The sequence below is a fragment of the Scardinius erythrophthalmus genome (assembly GCF_964197995.2).
Source record: "Scardinius erythrophthalmus genome assembly, chromosome: 11".
NCBI lineage: Eukaryota > Metazoa > Chordata > Actinopteri > Cypriniformes > Leuciscidae > Scardinius > Scardinius erythrophthalmus.
Genome location: NC_138231.1, coordinates 37,487,818 through 37,506,151, shown reverse-complemented (window position 1 = coordinate 37,506,151; position 18,334 = coordinate 37,487,818). Strand labels below are relative to the sequence as shown.

The window sequence follows — 18,334 nt, the reverse complement described above, 5'->3', positions numbered from 1 at the left end:
TGGTGTCTTTTTATGTTTTTTTTTTTTTTTTTTTTTTTTATGACTTTTTCTAGCCAGGTCAAGTCACGTTTATTTATAAAGCAATTTATTTATATTCACCAAATACATTGAGATCAAGCGAATCAATCAAATCAATTTTTGTTTCATTAATACAATGAATAAATACTAAAAATATTTTAATTGTTGGGTAAACTGTTCCTTTAAAATGATATTTAAAGCATCAGTAGTTGGAGAGAATCTAACATGCGTGGTCCACGACAGAGAAGGCACGATCATCTAGGAACCAACAAAACAAGTTATCTGAAGACCTTAGAGACCTAGGAATATGATATTTTGAGACAAAAGTACAATATATAACGAGGTGCTAAACCATGTAGACAAATAATGAAAGCATCCATTTCTTTTTTTTGTACACAAAGTTTGCACATTTGCTGCTGAAATACCCAGAGAGCCTCAGTGCGTCCAAACTCCTCCCAAAACGGCAGGAGAGAGTGTGTGTGAACAGGAAGGAAGGGGAAGGGAGTTGTGCTGCTGGCCTCTCAGCTGTCTCTCACAGCGCTAATGATCCTTGGAGAGAGGTGTGAGGGAGGAATGGAGAGAAGAGGACGGAAAGCAAGGGATGTTAAGACAGATACAGCACGAGCCGGGTTTCGGTTCAGAATATTTTTCCTGTTGGATACATTTACAGCGGTGCTAAACCATCTCACATTTCCCGAAAGTCTTTGCTGACAAATCCAAAAACTTGCCAAATAATAATGGCTGTAAAAGCAAACCTAACACGGTGGAGAAGATTACAACAATGAATCTGTTCCAGTGCTTCACTTACACTGATGTGTGTATGTTTGTGATAAAAAAAAAGAAGAGAGAATGCTGTTTGTTATGACTAAAATAAGATCAGAGAATTGTGCAGGCCATTTCCTCCCTTCGCTTGACCTCTCGGTTTCATGCTATGTTTGTCTCTCTGGTTTTCTCTCACACACATGCACACACACGTTCACCTCTGTTACCTGTAGGTTTCATCATTTAGAAACTGATTTGGTTTTTAAATGACATTTTTTACATTCATCACACTAGCCTCAGTGTGATATCATGGTAATTATTAAATATTTTATGTGTGTATGTGTGGTTTTACTTCTCACAGATCACCAACTGCCATTAAACCTTTGTTTACATCAAATGACTTGCCAATTTTCTGGTAATTTTACTAGGAATTGCAGCATTATATGATTTATGTCAAGCTGTAAGAAGTCTGACCCCCCTCTTGATGTCAGTGACATGCGTCTTCTAAAGAAAACATCTGTCACAACTAACAAATTTCGCCTCAGGGTAAAATGTACTGTCAGACGTTTATCTTCTCCAGAACTCTCTGACAACACATGAAGAATATTCGTTGACAAAAATATGAGGAACAACATTGCATTGTTGTTGTCATGTTTTTGTGACAAACACTGAGAGCTGTGACGGTAACTTGAGATGTTTGCCACAGGTATGTTTAAAAAAAACATAGGGGCTATATATATATATATATATATATATATATACACATAAAAAACCCATGAAAATTACCTATTAATTGATAAAAATGAACATTCTAGAAGAAATTTTCCGATGGCACTTAGAAGCTTTTGCATCTGAACTCTTCATATATATATATATATATATATATATATGAAGAGTTCAGATGCAAAAGCTTCTAAGTGCCATCGGAAAATTTCTTCTAGAATGTTCATTTTTATCAATTAATAGGTAATTTTCATTGCCATTTAAGTGAAATTACGGAACTTAAATATACAAGCTTGATAAAAATGATCATTCTAGAAGAAAATTTAAAATGGCATTTAGAGGCTTTTGCATCTGAACTCTTCATATATATATATATATATATATATATATATATATATATATATATATATATATATATATATATATATATATATATATATATATATATAAATACTGCAACATTTCTGCAACATTAAGCATGTTGAAATGTGTCCAATGCACTTGCCTGTAACCATTCAGGTGTGTGATGGTTTTTTTATGTATAGCTTTTAATGAAATAATGTAAAAAAAAAAAAAATCAGTTTATTGGTCGGTAAAGTTATGGCTGGTAAATGTTCTCAATTGTGGCAAGTTTTGGATTCTCTGCTTGTGCGTGTTAAGGGAATTTCTACATTTCAGACTAGACCAAATCAAACAGCAGCTCTGAACCCAGTGGGTGTTTAGTGGTGTGTGATGTAGAACAATCATTTTTAATGAACCTACAGACATTCAAAATGCAGTTTGACTGCTTAGACTTTGTGCCGTTATAAAATCCAAAGCCGTATCAGTTCCCTCAGTGTGTCTCTTTTTATTGTTTTCTCTTTCTGTCTGTCTGTCTATCTCATTTGAGAGTTTTTTTTAAGTGAGTGCTACAGGAGTGAAATATGAATGAGTTGGGCGGCCAAGTGCTGTGCTCCCACTGCAACGTATAAAACGTGCTGATGGGGTCTTTATCCCTCCATCAAGCTGAGGGGAAGAAAAGAGCGCAGTCCTGTCAAGGGAACTGTGCGATTCTCTGGCCAACTGGCTGAATGCTGAAGCCCTGCAGTCAGAAAATGTGTATGAGTTAGAGAGGGAGCTAAAGCCAGAGAAAGAAGACAGAAGAGTATTACCCATTGACCTCTTGGCGAGCGTTCTTGTTTTAAGTATCTCACCATTTATTTCTGCAAAAGCACTGCCTCTTTCATCTAGATCACCATTTAGATTTAGTCTGTGCATTTGTGTAGTGGTTGTATGGACTTGGGAACTCTGTGCTTTATTCCCACAATTGACATCCCATGAGGCCTAGTGTTGACGTCAGGATGCGATGGCCGTGTGTTTTGGTGTGTGTAAGATCGTAACCACATAAAAGCACATCCTACTGGGAGCAGATGTGTCTGCGTTTTGTGTGTGTCGTGTGTATGTGGGGGAGTCTTGATACTTGATCCCAAATATGAACCTGAGAAAATAAAACTGTTTTGATACTGTTAGTCCTATGAAGTCATTATATAATTTGGATCTTGATATGATGTCTTCAGTCACATTTTATTACACGTTTTGCACATTTACAAGGTCAGACAGGGAACATGCCAACTTCGTAAGGTACACTTATTGACATACACAAAAAAAAAATAGCACAAATTCAAATGGAATGGATTTTATGGACTTTAACCAAGATGCAAATCAGGACAGTATTAAAACAATAAATAATTTCACATAAGCTTTCCATCTTTAAAACTATTTGAAAAATGTTCACAAAATCATGAAGAAATAAAGTAAAGCTTACATTTTTTCCGTTTGTGAATATATTTACCCACCAAAATTACCATGTTTACAAGGTCAGCGTTGTGGCATGCATCATCTCAAATGGAAAATGCTTTATAATAATGATATTGATCTCTGTGTTTGTTTGTCTTCTAGGCGATGTGGCTGATGCTGCAGCAGGAGGAGCCTATCGATTTTGTCATAGCGACAGGGGAAGTGCACAGCGTACGGGAGTTTGTGGAGAAGGCCTTCAAACGCGTGGGCAAAACTATTGTGTAAGAGCACGCATACACACACATCAATCTCAGACTAAGCCCATCTGGTTAATCTGGCACATCTGGTGTTGATTCGCAGACGGGCTGTACAAGACCACAAAACAACATGCAAACACACCATAAATATTGTAAATATGTAACACACATGCTAACAGCTGAATTGGGAAACAAATAAGATGAAGGAACGTGTTCAAAGCTTTTGTTCACGCACTCAGGTGGGAGGGGAAGGAGGAGAATGAAGTGGGCCGCTGTCAGGAGACAGGAGTCATTCATGTGAAGGTTGATTCGAAGTACTACCGGCCAACTGAAGTGGTGAGTTGCTTCAAGACTGTTTCTTCATGCGTAGACAAAGGCTGGAATACACTACACTACTTTCGCTAAGATTTATGCCCCGAATCTGATTGTACAGACTAGTTGCCGAAAATCAGAGCCAGTCTGCAGATTTGAGTTGACATATTTGACAGAAAATCACTTAGTCTATGATATGCACAGGCTCCACTTTTTTAGCTTCACACTATGATTCCATTCAGTTAGAGCATGCATGAGTTTGTTGTGTTTGGAATCACCTTAAAGTCTGGGAGTGTGTGACCCTCAGTCATTTAATGTATGATGCCTAGTGTTTTAAAATCTGTCGTGTAGTTGTATTGTATTCCAGCCTTAAGAGCATCCAATGTGCCATTAGAAGAGATTTATTATGTGTTTGATATTTTATAATATACAACAGGTGTTGACTTCTAGATGTGTAGTTAGAATATATGTTTCCAATATAACACACCAATATTCTGACCGCAAAGGAGGCTCTACTCTGGCATGGGCTTGAGTACCTGGAAGTAACACTAATGATTGATCATGAAAAATAATTGTGAAACTATTTTAACTTCAAAACATTTCATACTGATTGACATATATTAACGACACAATAATGTATCAAAAGGGATCTTATTGCCTATTGTGTGGCATCAGTAGACCGCAGTTTGTGTCAGTATTGTTCATGGTGACTTGCACTCGATTTAATCAGCAGTTCTCAGATCTCTGAAGAGGATTTGAGGGCGTTCAAGCAGGATTTCTTTATTTCATAAACAATTTTAAATCTTGAAAAATATTAAGCAGCACAACTGTTTTCAACATTGATGATAATAAAGAATGTTGCTTGAGTATCAAAACATTGGTGACCATAAGAGACTTTTCAAAAACTTTTGAACAAGAACTTTTACTAACCCCATACTTAGTTGTAATCAAAATTATTCAACCCCCGTTGCAAATCAGGTTTATTGGCAAAAAAGTAATTAAAATAGCTCAACACAACAAATGTTTCAAGTGGTTTCCCCAAATTCAACAAAGTGCAACTTTTAATGACTTCTGCATCTCAAAATTATTCAACCCCTTTATGGCAAGCATCTTCAGTGCTTAGTAGAACACCCTTTTGCTGTCATGAACTCCTGCAAATGAGATGTATAACCAGACACCAGCTTCTGGCAGCGATTCTGAGGAATCTTAGCCCATTCCTCATGAGCAATGGCCTGCAGTTCAGTAATATTCTTGGGTTTGCGTGCTGCAACCGCCTTCTTTAAATCCCACCAGAGATTTTCTATGGGGTTTGAGTCAGGTGACTGTGATCATCACTGTAGAATCTTCCAGAACTTCTTCTGCAACCAAACCTTGGTGGAATTTGAGGATCATTGTCCTGTTGGAAGGTCCAATGGTGCCCAAGCTTCAGCTTCCTCACTGACTGCATGACATTTTCTCCTAGGATTTCCTGATACTTCAATGAATCCATTTTCCCTTCCACACTCTGCAGGTTTCCAGTGCCAGAGGATGCAAAGCAGCACCAGAGCATCACCGAGCACCACCATGCTTAACTGTAGACCGAGTGTTCTTTTCAGGATATGCTTCATTCTTCTTCCTTGATCCATAGGGCTGAAAATTTCCAGTTTTGTTTTATTGCTCCACAGAACTGAATCCCAAAACTTCTGTGGCTTATTTATATGATTTTGAGCAAATTGGAGCTGACTTTTCTTGTGCTTTTGGGTCAGTAGTGGTGCACGAGTTTCGGCATGGAAACCATCTGCGTTTAGTCTTACTGTGCAGCTGAAACCTCAGTGCCTGTTGCCACCAAGTCTTACTTGCAGGTCTTTTGCAGTCACTCAAGGGTTTTTCTGGACCTGCCTTCTCAGAAATCTGGTTGAAGCCATTGATAGTTTCCTTTTTCTGCCCCATCCAGGTAGTGTAACCGCTGTTCCTTTAACTTTGAACTGTGAAATATGCATCCAACAATGTCTTCTTGGAGCATTTAGTGCCTTCGCTATCTTCTTGAATCCTGTTCCTTGTTTGTGAAGGGCGATGATATCTTCTCTTAACTTTTTGGACTATTCTTTTGACTGAGCCATATTTCAAACACGCAGTCAAACGTGACACTCAACAAACCTAGCCAGTTCAGATATTTCATGTGTTCTAGCTCAAGCACACCTTGTGCCACTAATGAAGCCCTTGATAAGTTGCATCAGGTGTGCTTGAGACAACACCTGTTTTGCAGATTTGTGCTGCTGTGAGGGATTCTGTTCAGGGGGTTGAATTGTTTAGAGACTGCAGAAGTCATTAAAAGTTGCATTTTCAGTTGAATTTGGGGAAACCACTTGAAACATTTGTTGTTGAGCTATTTCAGTTACTTTTGTTTGATTTGTTCATTGCAAACAGCTGAAAGTCTGTAAATGTTGCCAATAAACCTGATATGCAATGGGGGTTAAATAATTCAGGTGTCGATTACAACTGTAGACAATGAAAATGTAAGTTCCTTTCAAGTAGACAAAATGATCAAAATGCCCATCCTTACTCTGACATGCATAAGGCATGTAGATGTCAGTTTGTGAATGTGTGTGGTGGGTGCTGGGTGGTCATTTAGGAATGAGAAAGGGCACCACATTTTTAAAGAAAACATACGTACTAAATGATTGTTGACAGATCAGAGGTTTTCTCTAAGACACATGCTTGCTTTGTATGGGTCAGCGGGGTGTTTCCAAAAAGCTCTTTCAGTCAGAAGAAAGAATCAAGTGAAGGTGAGACCAAAAGATGTGTGAGTGAGTGTATGCAGTCTGAAGATGAGTGACATCAGAGGATTAAGAGGAGCTGGTGCAGAAAGAAGGAAATCTGTTTCAAGGACAATCATTGGATAGTGTTATATAATATCAGTACAAGATACTTAAAGACACAAGCTGAACAGGCCATCCATCAACACAGAGGCGAAATGGGAATGTGACCTTTAACCTCTGTGATAGGAAGTAAATCACTGCATTTCCTCTGGAGGCAGAAGTGTCAGTGCTGGGTGCAGGTCACTTCTGAGGATGAATGAGAGTGTGTGTGTGTGTGTTTGCGATACATTTACAAATACGTTGTCCATAGGCTACATGTGTACATGTTTCAAACCTGTTGAATTAATCAAATAACTTATTCTGTCTGAATAGAAAAAGGACCTTTAATTTTTAACTGTAATTTTTACTTGGTCCTCTTTGCCAGCACACTTGCTTCCCCTGAATGGAGTAACTGAATGAAATACACACACACCTGTTATTAGGAAAGCAGTGAGTTGAATACACTACATGTTTTTCCAAAGAGACCCTCTTCAATCGTCACTCAAACTGCTGTTTTTGAGCCATCCTAATCTGTTTTCATTTATACTACACCTGCATGATTTATGAAAACATAATTACTGACAGATAAAAATCTTCTGGCTGAAAGATCCCACGTTAGAGCTAAAAATAACTGTCACACCCAAAACTGCTGTTAGATGAATGGCTCTATGCATTATTATCATTCCCAAGATCAACATATGAAGCCTCTGAGTGATGGCTATCATGTCAGACGTAACTTGTGGTTGGAAGTGCGTAAATTGCGAGCGAATGATGAAACCCAAATCGGCCATCTTTATTTGCATAACCTTTAGAGATCTCCTAACGAGCGTATCTGCGTGGAAGCGTGTGCGTAGGGCAGGATTTCATCCGTGGCTTTGCTGCAAATGCATCTCGCTTTTACTGGATGTGTTCTTTCAGTCGACACACACTCGCTCACATTCCTTAAGGAGGTATGCGTAGTTTTAGCTTCACAATGAGAAAAACAGGTAATGCGCTTGGCCTTGTCTGTCCATCACACGCCATCCACTCGCTCAAACAAAGAAACTGTGTGTGTGTGTGCGCGTTGAAATAATATGCTAACTTGCTTTAAGGCCTGAAATACCCCGATTTAAATGAAGCTTGAAATATTGAAGCGAATTTCGGTAACTTTTTACGATTTACAGCAGGAGAGCAGTGTAAAGTAAATAGTGGCCATTCTTTTATTTCTCTCTCGCTCGCTTTTATTGTCCCTCTTGCACATACACAAGGACGAGGCGGATTGGGTGCAATAACGAACACTTCAGAACCGAGCGGTCTGTCTTTTAGCTGATTGAGGGGGTTTAATAGTGAAAGCTTGAACTGATGAATGTGTCCCCCAGACGGCCGCTGGAGACCGCTGCGTGAACCCTGCGGTTCCAGCTCTGCCTTTCAGTGAATATGATTTTGCACATCCATTTCATTCTTTCGGATGCTGATTTAAACCATTTTTATGAGGCACTTTGGGGAAGGAGGACCAAAGTTAGCCAAAGGCTTTTTTTTTCTGCTTTTTTTCACTTTTTCTTTTCCAGACAGTCCCCAGGAAACCCTCATGGTTTTTTCTTTTCGTTTTTCATTTTGAAAGAGAGAGCGAAAGGAGCACGAGAGAGGGCATAATTAAAAAGTAAAAAGCTTTGATTTATGCAACAAACTCCACAGACAGCGAGTTGCTCCGTTTACTCACTCACTGACTCATTTATGAATACCCTGCTGAACTTGTATGCACATCTCAAAATGACACCATTTTTTTTTTTTAGTGCTGTGGTCACCTTGTTATATGATGTAATTTCAGCTGAAAATTGGTTTTCAGAAAATTGAAACTTTTTACAAGATTTGAGAATGTCTCAATGAACATGGGGTTATGGGGTGGCATATACTATGAGGATTATTAAGGTTATTAAGTTGTGTGTGAACGCATATGAATGCTTTTAGGATGTGTCTGCCAAGAATATAAATGTAATGAACAGTAAATAAGTGTAAGTGTGAGCGTGCATGCTGATGATAGACAAAACACAAACTGCACAGGCTGCAGTTCACCAGCAGTGTGTATTTCATCAAATCAATTTACAGACTTGACGACCCTGAGGAATTGCCCCAACATAATGATGGAATAATGTGGATTATCAGAGATTAGTACATAAGTCAACATGTTTCCTCTGGCAACTCAAAGCCACAGTGCACACATGTCTCTTAGAGACTTGGATTTGAGATGGTTGTTCTTTTGTGGCCTATTCATTTAATGGCCATTAGCATATTTACTCTGACTATAGGCTTTGCTAGTCATTTTTTATGTCATAATACAAATCAAATATTCTAGTAATGGTAATTAAAATAAAAAAGATATATATATACACACACACACACTGTTTGGATTTAAATAGGCAAATGCTTAAGAGTCTATGATTGGATCATTATTACTGTGATTATTATGTTTCTAGCCTTTTTGGCAACAGTCCTTCTAACCCTAATTAATGAAGTGTGTAGCTTTTCATTTCTTAAACAACCATGTAAGAAGACAAGTCATGGCCATATTCCAGTATGACAAAGCCAAGCTTCATCAGGCTCAAATTGTGAAAGAATGGTTGGGAGGGAGCATGTAGAATCATTTTCACACATGAATTGGCACCTCTGAGTCCAGACCTTGAATTTGTTGAAAGTCTTTGGGATGTGCTGGAGTAGACTCTTGACTCTTGCATTGTCAATACAAGAAAAATTTATGCACTTCTTGATGGAAATAAATGTTGTGACGTTATTTCCATCAAGAGGTGCATCCATTTTTGGTCAAGACAATGCAAGAGTCATACACTCTGTAATTGCTATATCATTCAATTGAACTACATGATATTTATTACATCATAAGTTGGTAGACAGTATTATTGGCACAAGTGCCAATTATTATGATGTGTATATATAGTGTATGCTTGTGCTTTGTTTGTGTAACATGTAAGCGCATGCTTATTTTTTTGGTTTCTGTTGGAATGAAAGATGGCTTTGACCTTTCACTCCAAGGATCAGGATGGGCTGATCGTATCTGCTCTGTGGCAGAGGTCAGGAGCGAGATAAAAAGAATCCTGTAGTGAGCAGCACACACACACACACACATGGAGGCCCTCACTCTGTGAATGCAGGAGTCTGTCTTATCTGACCCATGCTGAGCGTCATAGTACCAGCATGCAAAACACAGCTGCATCATCACTTACCTGCAGCTTTGCTTTTAATTTGAATGCAAGATCCATTTTATTTCAGGCTTCAGTTCAGTGGCCAACTGATCTGCATGCTTTTTGTGTGTTGGTAGATTTATGTGTGCGTTGAAGGCACCTCTAGCGGAGTTTTAGCCTCTGATGTCTGTCGTGATGCTTTATGGGTAGTGCAGTCTTTAGGGTTTTCTGGGTATTATAGTTGCTGTGGTTGAGAGGCTGGCTCTGTGTGACAGTTTTACGGTGATATGCAGTGTAATAGGTCAGAGTTGTTAAAGTTGAGTGTGAATGATTTTGTAAAGAGTCTGGCCGGGTGCCAGGTGGAACTCAAACCTGCAATAAAGCCGCGCTCTTACCGTACAGCCTTTCCTCATGATGACCGTATATACATCCACTTTTATTTACCTCACACTTTACGGTAGAGCTTAACTCTCTTTCATAACATTACATGGCACTTTTTAAAAACGTGGGGTCCTTTTTCTTCCCGCCCCCGGGACGTTTTCTTTTACCGTGCTACTCTGTCTCACACTCTGTTCTCGTTGATGCATCGGGGAGAGAGAAAAAGAGAGGGAGAGAGAACAGAACTAAAAAAATAAAGAGGGAGAGAGGGGTGTACGTTCTCCCCTGGCCTACTCTCTGGTATTTCCTGAAGGACTTTGACTGAGCGGAACCACCCTGGGCCCCACGGAGGGGAAAGAGAGAGAAAGAGCTTTTAAAAAAGAAAGAGAGTTGAGAATATAACACTTAAAAACCAAGCCAAGTGTATAGCTTTTCAATAAACAGGTGACTTTATATATATATATATATATATATATATATATATATATATGTTTAGAGGTGAAAGACACTCCCTTTTGAGAGAGAAAGTGAAGATATTACATCAATAGATGTCTATTACTGAACTAAAATGTGCAACATTAAAGAATTGAAAGCATTTGTGGCGTAATGTTGATTACCTCAACAAAAAAAATCGGCTTGTTCCACATTTACTTTCAAAAGAAGCAAAAGTTAGGAAGGTAACGTGAGACGTATGCATTGACAGTGAATAAAGCCTATTTTTGGAGGATTTAAAATGAGACATTTGATGATTATAATTTTATAAAACCACACATAACTTCCATTAAAACTTAGCTGTAAAGCTGTTTCGATAACTTTCACAGTCATTTTAGGGTTTTTAAGAGTTATGTTGGCATGATAACAAAGTCGTTGTTTATAACTTTACGCAGAAATGGTTATTTGATTTTTTTTTTTTTTTTTTTTTTTTTTTTTTCCACACTAAAATCATGTTAACACACTTTGTGTATGTCTTGTATGTCTATACTATTGAAACAGCGAGGTTAGCATTTGTAGACTGGCCTCATTCACTTTCACTAGCTGCGTTTCCATTATCCTTCAAATTGCGCAAATTGAACTTGTGAATTGAAAATATGCCCAATGGAAAATATGTAAACCTACCAACATTACTTTTTGGAATGACTTATCGCGAGAGAAAAAAAAAAAGTTTTAGCCGCATAACATCGGTAAACGCCGTCATTTCGCAATCGTTTTTTATCGACATTTAGAAAATATTGCTACTGTAAGAGCCAGTGTTTGCTTTTTTTAAAGGGGTCATATATCAAAAAAAAAATAGTGACAATCAACACTATACCACAAATGCTGTAGACTTAGATGAACTTGCAATAAACTTGGAATATTTTGTGGTACATTTTATAAGAAAGTACTGTGTATTACTTGCTGTTTCTTTGTAATTAGTGTTATATTATAATTGTAATTAGTAGCAATTTCTGAATGAAAATTGTTTCAAAGCAAATCCTACACCAGTTTATTATTTTTTTAAGTTACGTTAATGAAAGTAAAATTCGAAATACACTTATAAATACACTATTTAACACTTATAAATACACTATTTAGCATTAAATAAAATGATCACACGCCTTAGTAGTTCAGAAACTTTTTTTTTTTTTTTTTTTTTTTTTTTTTTTTGCAGGTGTCTTAAACTTTGAAAAATGGGTTAACTTGTGTAGCAATGTTGGGTTTGTTTGTGCCATGTGTCATAATTTCCTCGTGTGTGTGTGTGTGTGTTCTGTGTGTAGTGGGAGAGGGGAGGTTAATTGTGGGCTGCCCTCTGTAAATGGCATGTCCCAGGCTCGTTATCTTGATTGAGTAATTAACTCTGGCTCTCGGCACTCTTACTCACACTGTCAGACTGCTGAACTCCTGACACCTCGCATTCCTCACTCCCTCTCCCTCATGCTTTCTCCTCTCTCGCTCTTTAACTTTCACACAGCTCGTCTCCCCGAGCTTTCAATTTATCATCATTTTCCTTTCTCTCCATGCCATTCCTGTCTCGTCCTCTTTTTCCTCCTCTTCTCTCACTCTCGATCACTCCAGACAAGAGCGTTTTTTTATATACACGAGTTGGAAATGTGAAGGAGCTCATGATAATAATTCTAGTAGTTTTAAAGTGATAGTTCACTCAAAAATAAAAACATTCTGTTATCAGTTTCTCACCCTCATGTCGTTCCAAAACTATGACTTACTTTCTTCTGTGGAACACAAAAGAATATTTTCTTTCCTAAGTCAATACCAGTCCAATTTTGTTTTGGACCCCATTGACTTTCATAGTATGGACAAAAACAGTCCAAATATCTTATTTTATGCTCCGCAGAAGAGGAAAAAAGTCATTCCTTTCATTTCTGGGTGAACTATACCTTTAACTGAGGTGCATGTGTGTCGTGCCTTTCAGTTGTCGTAGCTCTTTTCTTTCTCTCCCCACCCAGGCATAATAACAGGTGAGATGAAAAATGAAAAAGTATCTGGGTCATTTGAATGAGGTGAATTATGTACATGCTGGCAGGCTGGACTCTTGTATGCTCAGCTCCGCTGCGGTCACTCTGCCAAAACATGTAGACTCCGCTCCAGAAGATACAGTTCTCCGAGGCTTGTAAACACACAAACACACTGCCAATACCACATGTAAGCACATACATATCCTCTGTAATAAACACACCATTGAGTACATGTAACTCTTACTGATGCTTGCATGCTACGATCGTGTCATTCAAGTCTGGCTATTAACACATTGGCACTGAAGTTATTTAGATTCAGATGTTCTTTTGCATTTAATATAGTTTCCTGCTCTGTGATTGGCTGTAGTTTGAAAAGGGAAACCATTGGAGTCTTTGATCCCTCCTAAACATCCTGCATCAAATAACACAAAACTGCACAGCACATAGCAAAGTCTGTCGAACAGCCGTGGATTTCTTGTTCGGTTGCACCATGTACTTTTGGGTTCATCTTACTCGTGTCTCTCACATACGCGTGCATTTAAAGTGTCAGACACTTAGTGTCAGTGTCTCTTTGCTGGAGAGGGTTTACATGATCAGATAAATATTTATTAAACTCTTGAAGCAAGAATCTGAGATAGAGGCATTCCCCCTTGTGTTAATTCAGGTTTTTCTGCATTGACTTTTGTCTCTTTTACACGTTCGGATATCTGTTTTATATATATATATACACGATTCTGTTAAAAAATTGAAGGTCTGTATGATTTTATTGTTTTTAAAAGAAGTCTCATGTTCACTAAGACTGTTTATTTGATTAAAAATACATTAAATAGTATGTAAATAATATTATGCGAAATGAAATATATAAATGTGAAATATGATTACAATTTAAAATATTTATATTTATACTGTGATGGCAAAGCTGAATTTTCAGTAGCCATTACTGTTGTCTTCAGTGTCACATGATCCTTCAGAAATCATTCTAATAAGAGGATTTGATGCTTATGAAACATTTCTTATTATTATTAATTTTGAAAACATTTGTGCTGCTTATAGTTATATAGTTTTGTGGAAACCATGAAACCAAAAAAAAATATATATATAAAATTACTTTGAAGAACAGAATGTCCAAAATAACTTAATTTATTTGAAATTGACTTTTAGTCTTTACTTTTGATCACTTTAATGCATGTTTGCTGAATAGAATTATTGAGCATTATATAAAAGTATACATTTGCATGTAAAGTAAATTGAATGCCATGGTATATATATATTTAAAAAATAGGATGCCATCTGATAGTTTCATTTCAAAATATTCTTTTAATTATCTATTGTTCATCAATAGAAGTTTGACAGACTGTTGAGTGCTTTGTCTAACTGGTCATACTGATTTTGTGGATTTGGCCTTTGACTTGTTGACCGTTGCTCAATCTGTGTGTGAAACAGATAGTTTGAGCATGCTGTTTTGTCATGAAGCATGTCTCAAAAACTGAAATATGCATGCAAATATGCATCTCAAATGTCATGTGTAGTCATGCCATAACTTCACAAAAGTTTCTTGATGTGTGTCATGGTCCGTCTCTCCATTAGTCCTGAATTCCTTTACGTCAAGTGTTCAGTCACACACAATAAAAATGCGCCCAGATGATGATTATCACTTTTATTTATTTTTTTGCATTTTATTTGCCATATATGCAGGTACGGCTCCTGTCATAATCCCTGACACATAAACATATAGAACTTCTTTGAGCAAGCAAAAACGCCCAGTGTTTGAAACTAAACTGTGAAAGTGTGCCTTTGATATGTCTTGACTTGCTGACTTTAATAGCAACAGCTATTGCACACAACGAATGATTCACATGCGCACGGTTTCATTGAATTAAAACTGTTCTTGTTTTCTTTCCTTGCAAATGCTTTGTAAACTCGCGTTGTCAAGACACAGTACCGTAGTAGTTTGCATGTGAAGACTTGGATGGGCGACAAAAGCAGCTGATGTTAATTTAGCTTTCAGAAAAGTGAAGACTAATTATGATTAATATGCCGCATTAATACATGTCTTGATTATGATGGTTGCATGCTGTTTCATATGTTGATGAATGAATGCTATTTTGCTAATTAGACTTTAAAGTATGGTTATGTCATTTAAATGATTTAATTGGAGCTAAAATGGAACCATGAGTTTGTGACTGTAACTTCTCAGGGTTCAACATTAAAACATGGGCTTTGGAACAAGAGCTCCCATTTGTCAAGGCACAAAAGTGTGTGTGTGTGCGTGTTCTTGCTGCTTGTGTAATCAGATAAGCAGCAAGGACACCCTCAAACCCTTTACCGCCACCCTGAGAAGCACCCCAAAATGTGTGTGTGTGTGTGTGTGTGTGTGTGTGTGTGTTGCCATCCCAGCAGGAGAACAGAAGGGGTTAGGCCACAAGAGTCACATAATCCATCATGCTCTGGCACTGGGAGAGGGCTGGGAAAGAGGGGGTGCTGGATGGATGGCCTGCCTCGGCCCTCACCTTCCCCCAGAGACATGGAGCTTGACACCTGTGTGTGTGGTGCTGGCGACTGTATGTGGGTGTGTGAGAGTGAAGAAGAGTGTGTGTGTGGGGGGGGGGGGGGTGTACAGGTTGGGAGGTCCAGTTTATAAAGGAGGACTAAACCACCCCCCTTTTTTCACTTTGTTTTTTTCCTCATCTTACACTCTTTTGGTCTTTTTCTAGGACTTCTTGCAGGGAGACAGCTCCAAAGCCTTTAAGGTACTGGGCTGGAAACCACGTGTGACGTTTGAGGTGAGCGTTTTTGTAAAAAAAAAAAGAATGTGGGTCACTTCCAGCGCTCTCGAATTTGAGAAATAATCCTTGTATGTGTATTTGAACAGGAGCTTGTTAAAGAAATGGTGGACGCGGATGTCGAGCTCATGAAGAACAACCCGAATGCCTGATTCTACACGCCTTCATCTCCATGCTTGTCAGAGGCGGCTGTCATGTGTTTGTGTGTGCGAACACTAGAAGAAGCATTCAACTGCATTTCTGTTCCTCCGTCTATCGTTTTCACTCCTGATTCAGCTTTCTGATCTCACTTGCACTATGTTTTGAGGGTCCCCGGTGTTGCCTTTTTCATTCTTTAATTTACGTGTTGATTTTTAGTTTTTCTATCTAAATGATTTTTATCCATTTTATAAAGCTGTTTTTATTCATAATCATGAAAAAATATATATATAAATAAGGGATTAAAGGGTTTGTAGAGCTTTTTAAATGTCTCTGTTGCGGTTTTAACCATTGGTTGGAACATTAAAAATTATTTAAAACAAAAATACAAAATAATTCTCAAAGAGTCTGTTTGTGGTTCTCAACCTTTGTTTCTCCTTGTTGTCCAAGATATTTTCTCTGGTACTGGTAATTATGATAGATCTGCTTGCTTTCAAACTTCATCTTACAAGACACTAGGAATAGATGAAAATGATTAACCTTTTTTTTTTTATAAATTTTTTGAGGTGGGACAAATATAGGTTTAAATGTTTTGTTTTTGGGTTTTTTTTTATGTTGGCCTATTTATTTATGTATTTAGTAGGCTAGTCATTCCCTGAGGCCTGGTCTAGGCCTCCATGTTGAAAGGTTTGGTAAATTTGTAATTTCAACCAACATTTATGTAGCGTGATAACAGTGATTTATTACTTTTTGTAGCCTAAAATTTACAATATTACACAGAACAATATAGATAGCCTATAGCCTAGCTGTAGACTATTGCAGACTTACTGAGTAGAAAGCTCGAGATTAGGCTACATGGTTGAAGTCAGTAAACAACATTTTGAGAATAATGGTCAACTTTTCATTTTCATTCTCTGGCCTCAGAAGTTAAATGCTGTATATAGTGAAATGCGTCAGAAAGCGGCTCGTGCCAGCTTTCGCGGGTTGCCTGGCGGTCATCGAGTCCCTCGCGCCGAACACAACCGCTCTCTTGTATTCGGAGGGAAACGGGCGTCCACGAGGCCTCGCGGTCCCTCATTCCAGATGCGCGAGCACGGCCCACCGCGCGCAGCTTAGGGAGCAGTAACTCGGCCTTGTAAAGCAGCTCATGTTTAATCACCTCTGACGTCGGGCACAGCTGGGCCACTGAACCCTGACAGTGAAGACATTTCACTGTGTGCGAAAATCCTCCGTCGTGTTTATTTGTAATGGTGACACGGTTGTCCTCATCAAAGTAACAACAGATTGAAGAGACCTCTGTCAGCTGAAGTGTCCTCAAGCGAGGAGAGAGAAGAAAACCCGGTAAAATCTGACTCAAGAGGCCACAGGTATTCTAGTCTATTCGAAGTGCCAAATGAGGGTCATTTGATACCGACGTCTAAAGAAAGTGGGGTCTTTGAGACCCCCACAAGACAGGCGATTGTGGGGGCGGTTGATGTATGTGTATTTGTGTTTTTGAGACGACATCTCTCTCGAGCCAGTAGAGAGCCATTTAAGCGCCTTCAACAGCGCACCAGTGTGTGTGAGCGGGCCTGATTGAAACCAGACGGCGCCTCGCCGTTCCGCGAGCGTAAAAGAGCACTTTTCCACTGGCCAGGGTCGCGAGCTCTACCACATACAGGTGCACAGGCCGCGAGCTGCCACTAACTACGTTATATATAGGCCTACCGGCGAATTTATTTTTTACGCTTGAGCGGGGAAATTTTTGGTATTTTGTTTGACTACCCAGCTGATGTTCCCGTAAAAGCAGTGGGAAACGTGAAATTCAATTGAACCAATTGATTAAAGTATCATAAAACTTTAAGGGACGTGGAAAACCTTAACATTGTTAAGTCTCTGAATTTATTAGTAGGCCTTATGTAGCCTATTTATATATTTTCTGTTGGAAACTGTCAGTAACATCACAACACATTAAAAGAGAGTTAATAAAAAAAAAGAAAACTCAAATTATCCTCTGCCAAAACTGGTTTGCTCACAAATGTTGATTGCTTACAAAAGTCATGAATTGACATTGAAGGTGTGAAATATTATTAAAACCCATTAATATCTATAGAATTAATTTCGTCTAAAGATAATTAGCCTATAGCCTACGTCAATAATTGTTATCTTATATTTTATATTGTTAGGCCTATATATCATATATTCAATTTATTATATTTCTCTGGACTTGCTTAGTTTTATAACTAGGCCTATAATTAGTCTCACACCTTCACCGGTATTGTTTTTGTTTCTGGATTATATTTTGGAAAAGCAGAAGTTATTTTCTTTGTCATTAAAGCATTACAAACATTTGGATATCATGCAAAGAACTTTCACTCTCATCCGTCTCACAATTTTTCCCTTTGTGATTTTTTTTGCCATGCGGAAGAAAATAATTTTGTTTAAATCCACTCTTTCAAGGTAAGTATTCAAATAACTAGGTAAGTATTTTTCTAGTGTTTATTTTTCACCGTCATGCAGAGATTGCCTTGATAATCCTCTCGACCTTTCTCACAGTCCACGGCATTAGGCTATAGCCTATGTTCACTTCTATTTGGAATTCGGAATTGGACATTTTGAATGGGAAAAGTTAATTGGAAATTATTATATTCTTCTTAAAGTTTGAGGGTTATCCTTTACATTTACTACAATTGTCTTGCACTGCAAGATTTTTTTTTTATTGTTATATTTTTGTTTACAAGGTTTTGA

General features: G+C 38.1%; 1 protein-coding gene across 2 annotated transcripts in view; it reads left to right on the top strand.

The window, feature by feature from the left end:
* Positions 1 to 16,008, top strand: part of gmds (GDP-mannose 4,6-dehydratase) — a 63,600-nt gene extending 47,592 nt beyond the window's left edge. Inside the window, exons 8-11 of one of the 2 annotated variants that reach the window (XM_081379465.1) lie at positions 3,442 to 3,560; positions 3,776 to 3,872; positions 15,401 to 15,469; positions 15,559 to 16,008. In XM_081379465.1, coding sequence (XP_081235591.1) covers positions 3,442 to 3,560; positions 3,776 to 3,872; positions 15,401 to 15,469; positions 15,559 to 15,621 — 348 coding nt within the window. In that variant the 3' untranslated portion in view covers positions 15,622 to 16,008. The remainder of the gene's footprint in view (positions 1 to 3,441; positions 3,561 to 3,775; positions 3,873 to 15,400; positions 15,470 to 15,558) is intronic. The other variant, XM_081379464.1, reaches the window with a different exon arrangement.
* Positions 16,009 to 18,334: the final 2,326 nt, after the last annotated feature.